The 4437-nt window shown below is 37.3% G+C and overlaps 1 protein-coding gene across 1 annotated transcript; it reads left to right on the top strand.

Annotated features, from left to right (window-relative positions):
• The first annotated feature begins 427 nt into the window (after positions 1–427).
• Positions 428–2102, top strand: LOC113033759 (granzyme A-like). Its single transcript, XM_026187841.1, has 5 exons — positions 428–491; positions 714–855; positions 1181–1319; positions 1555–1830; positions 1926–2102. Exons 1-5 carry the CDS (start codon positions 428–430, stop codon positions 2085–2087), a joined length of 783 nt encoding a protein of 260 aa, XP_026043626.1. The 3' UTR covers positions 2088–2102.
• The last annotated feature ends 2335 nt before the right edge of the window (positions 2103–4437 follow it).

The following is a 4437-nucleotide window of genomic DNA, read 5'->3' as shown; positions in this document are numbered from 1 at the left end:
ATAAATATGTTTTGAGTTATTTGTTTACTACATAATGCCATATGAGTCTACAATGTAAATAGCTATGAAAAGAAAGAAAAATCATTAAATGAGACGGTGTGTCCAAACTTTTGACTGGTAGTGTAGTTCTTGTAAAGGACTTATTCTTTCAACATGAATAATGTCTTCCTCCAACTGTTTCACACTAGTCCATGTATTGACACCTGCACCCACTGATGACTTGCACTGTGCCACACAGATCATGAGATTTACTTGTAAATCGGATCACTGGCTTTGAAATGAATGCATCCTCACCTCATGCTTGCGACCGCTTTTCATGACACATGAATTTCCATTTGTCAGACCACTTCCTCTGAGCTCACATAAAGGCGACTTTGTGCACCATAGTGTGTTTCAGTCTATTTAGATCAAAGCGAAACAAGAAGAAATGCTCTGCCTCAGGGGTTTCAGTGTTTTCCTCTCATGTGTTGTCCTTCTCATTGTTCAGTCAAGTGAGTTATTTCATCTGTTGTGCATTTGTTTATTTAATACTAATGAATTAATTGATGTAAATATGCCTAAATCATGGTAATGTTTCTGCTTGTTTCTTATGCTTTGTTTAGTGTTGTGCATGTAGATTGTGTGATCTAAATGTCTTTTAGTTTTACAAAGGAAGGTGTGAAGAGAATTTATCTGTTCATCTCAATGACCTCTTTGAATATTTGTCACTTTAGGTCGTGGTTCTGAGATCATTGGAGGTAATGAAGTGCAGCCACACTCGCTGCCTTACATGGCTCTGCTGGAGAGTGACAAACCGATATGTGGAGGGGTACTAATTGATCAAGCATGGGTCCTGACTGCTGCACACTGTTCTAGGTAGGAATCTTTCCCATTAACATTTGAAAATTGCAATCTTAATTCTTGTTGGCTCTTGCAAAGATGTTGCACTATGATTATTCAAAATGCCATGCTAGTCAGTAACATTTCCTCTTTATGATGCTCCACTCAGCATTCATTATAGCAGCTATAATCTGGCAGATAGTGACTAAAGAAACCACAAGAGCTCAGGGGTTTGAACACTTCTTTACAAGGAACAAGTGCTGCTCTGCATCACTGTTACCATATTTGTCACTTTCTTAATCAATAAACCTATTCCATAACTGAACTGTAATTTAACACTGCACCGTTTTTGCTCTTACAGCATTAAGAAGGTGTTGCTGGGGGTGCACTCCATCAAAGCAGATGAAAAAGATTTCCGACAGGTCCGAAAGGTGAAAAAAAGTTTGCCTCATCCCTGCTATGATGGCACGGACAAGGTCAATGACCTCATGTTACTCAAGGTAATGTGACTACAAAAGAATGGAAAAGTGATCCAAGATTGCTGATAATTATATTTAGAGGAATTTATAGAAAATTTGTTTTTGTTGAATTTTCTCAAAGTCAAAATTATACATATAAGCTCAAATATATACATGCACTCTCTCAAATATGATAAATGTGTGTGTTTTGTTGTTTGTTTTTACTAAAAGCAATGATGAACCCATTATGGTTAAATAAGTATTATTTAAATTTCAGCTGGACAAGAAAGTGAAAAAAACCAAAGCTGTAAACTGGCTCACGCTGCCCAAAACCAGTAAGGAGCCGAAAGCTGGCAGCGTCTGTGTGGTGGCTGGATGGGGAACTACTAAAAACAATGTCAATCGAATGTCAGATGTCCTGAGGTCTGTCAATGTTACAGTGATTGACAGAGTGACGTGCAACTCAGCTGATTATTACAGCCTCAATCCTGTTATCACCAGCAGCATGATATGTGCTGGTTCGAATGGTAGAAACACAGCTGATACCTGTCAGGTATGTACGCCTCACCGTCCACTTCGCTACTTGAACCGTAAACGAGTCGAAAAATAAATGAAAAAATGAACCTCATATTATTGCTCTCTTTGCAGGGGGATTCAGGAGGACCTCTCATGTGCAATGGTGTGCTAGCTGGAATCACTTCCTTTGGACGGATGTGCGGTCTCATTAAAAAACCCGGAGTTTACTCTTTTCTGTCAGAAAAACAACTCAAGTGGATCAAAAATACAATGAAGGGATCTAAAATAGAATGAGTTCTCTGAATCATTCCTGCTTCCATCTTTAAATTAAAGAGGGATACTAAGTTCAGTTGTGTTATTTTGCCACCACGAGTCTACATTTATATCTGTCTATATTTATGATTTTAGGGATGATGTTAAAGCAGAGTGTTACTGAACGTTTGTTGTAAATCAGTGGTTGTCAACCTGTAGAAATATGGTGTGAAATTCAGTTGACTGATAGAAGTGTACTTTTCTGTAATGTACTTTTGTTTTGCATTAGTAACCAATGGTCTGGGTTACTAAATGTAGAAAAAGCAAGCACACCAAGAATCAGATGCCATATTGAGATAAGAGTGTCTAGATAAATGTCTTGCAAAGACAAAGTTATGTCCTGTTTATGTACTTTATGGTTAAATGTATTTCTGTTTTTATATTACTGTGAAGCACTATGTGGTTTTTACCCTGTGAAGAGTGCTATATAAATAAATTGAATTGAATTGAATGATGGTGGTTAGGATTATCCATGATGCATTATAATTTGTTTAGTGACCTGACCTAAGTTTGCAGCTATTTTGAGCTACTACAACTTAATACACAGTAAAAAACAAACAAACCACTAAATCAAAAGTTGAAATGAAGCTGAAAATGATGAATATTCCACAATCACGAATTGAAAAAGTTAACAGTAAATATATGTTAACTTTTTTTATTATACTTCTTGTCTGTCAGCGGTTAAATATATATATATTAATTTAAGAAGACACAGAACAACCACTTTAGTTAGTGTCTACTCTTTTTTGTCAGAAAAACAACTCAACTGAATCATGAATAAATTAAGCAAACTGAAATTTCATGACTCCAGAGGCATCAACATGATAAACAAGATGGAAATCTTTGACGTCTTGTTGTCATTGCGGTCTCTGTCGGGTCCTCTATCAGAGGCCTGGGAGCTTGAGGGTCCTACGCTGTATCAAAGCTGTTCCTAGGACTGCGCTCTTCTGGACAGAGATCTCCGATGTTGTTCCTGGGATCTGCTGGAGCCACTCGCCTAGCTTAAGAGTCACCGCACCTAGTGCTCTGATTAATACTGGGACCACTGTTACTCTCTCCCTCCACATCTTCTGCAGCTCTCCTCTGAGCCCTTGATACTTCTCAAGCTTCTCGCGTTCCTTCTTGTACACACATGTGATCCTAGTTCTGCTGTGGCTAGCCATTTCCACTGCAGGAATTGAAGTCAGATGAGTCAAATATTTGCCTTTGTGGCCGTTCTGTTTACCAAAAATGGACACAGCCACTGTGATAGGTGATGGATTACAATTTAATATTTTAGATGCTGTCACTGCAGATTGCACATATAGGTTGACATGTTAGCTTTGAGACATGAAAAGCCAGACCTATATTCTTTCTATTGGCCAACAGAGAATTACTCCTTTGGAAAAAACAAACAAACAATCACCTAGTTCCTGCAGTGGAAAATGACATATTTACTCCTTTTCCCCTCATTTTTTCTTTTTTGTGAACAAAGATGTTTGTTAATTTAAAAAAAATATTTTCTCTTTTTGCAAATTACATAAAATGCCAAGAGAAATATAAGTGCTCCTGTTTGCTTCGGTCAATCACATTTGCTGGAAACACATGAGATAAAACACATTTTTTGTGGACACACAAACCCCATGAAAGTAAAACAACAAAGTGAGATTATTCAACCTGTCAGCCAGAAAGATTCACCACTTTCCGTATTACAAGCCTTAAAAAAGAGAAGGCTGTGAACAACTTTTTCTTGCACATACTGTCTTCTCATTCTGAGTAGTATTAATTACAGTAATGTCAACATAGAAAACATCCACTTTATGACTATACATTCAATTAAGTAATTAATTATTAATAATTTGAAAATAATCAGTTCCTTCTTCTTTTGGGCACTACCTTTGAGATGTTTCCTTCAGGATGTATCTGTGGACTGTCTGCTGACAGACATGCCTCATTGTCTCTTACTGGCACTAGTTGACAGGTGAAGCTGCTTCAAAGCTACATGTCTGATAAGGAAATAATCTCTACACCAACTGTAAAGTTATTATAAAGTGCTTTTTCTTTTAACATCAATACACTCTTCTAGCTTTTTTCATACAAGTAGATTTATGGACACGTACACTCAAGGATGACTCATTGTACACCAGACAGAACAAACCTCAGCAACGACATAGAAAAAAGACATGGTTACTGAATGAATACTTGTAAATGCTACCACTATCTTTGAAACAAATGCATTCCCACGCCTTGCTTGAGCCCATTATGCTGAATTTTCAGACCACTTCCTTTAGGCTTGATACATAAAGACGAGTGCGCACCAGTGTGTGTTTTAGTCAAAGCCAAATAAGAAGAA

The sequence above is a fragment of the Astatotilapia calliptera genome, chromosome 12, assembly GCF_900246225.1.
Source record: "Astatotilapia calliptera chromosome 12, fAstCal1.2, whole genome shotgun sequence".
Lineage (NCBI taxonomy): Eukaryota > Metazoa > Chordata > Actinopteri > Cichliformes > Cichlidae > Astatotilapia > Astatotilapia calliptera.
This window is presented reverse-complemented; position numbering and strand designations above follow the sequence as displayed.

Bases quoted from the DNA above. Each gene is read 5' to 3' on its own strand.
- LOC113033759 (XM_026187841.1), top strand. From the start codon at position 428: ATGCTCTGCCTCAGGGGTTTCAGTGTTTTCCTCTCATGTGTTGTCCTT. The intron at 856-1,180 runs GTAGGAATCTTT...TTGCTCTTACAG, and splicing joins ACTGCTGCACACTGTTCTAG to CATTAAGAAGGTGTTGCTGG. The intron at 1,831-1,925 runs GTATGTACGCCT...CTCTCTTTGCAG, and splicing joins ACACAGCTGATACCTGTCAG to GGGGATTCAGGAGGACCTCT.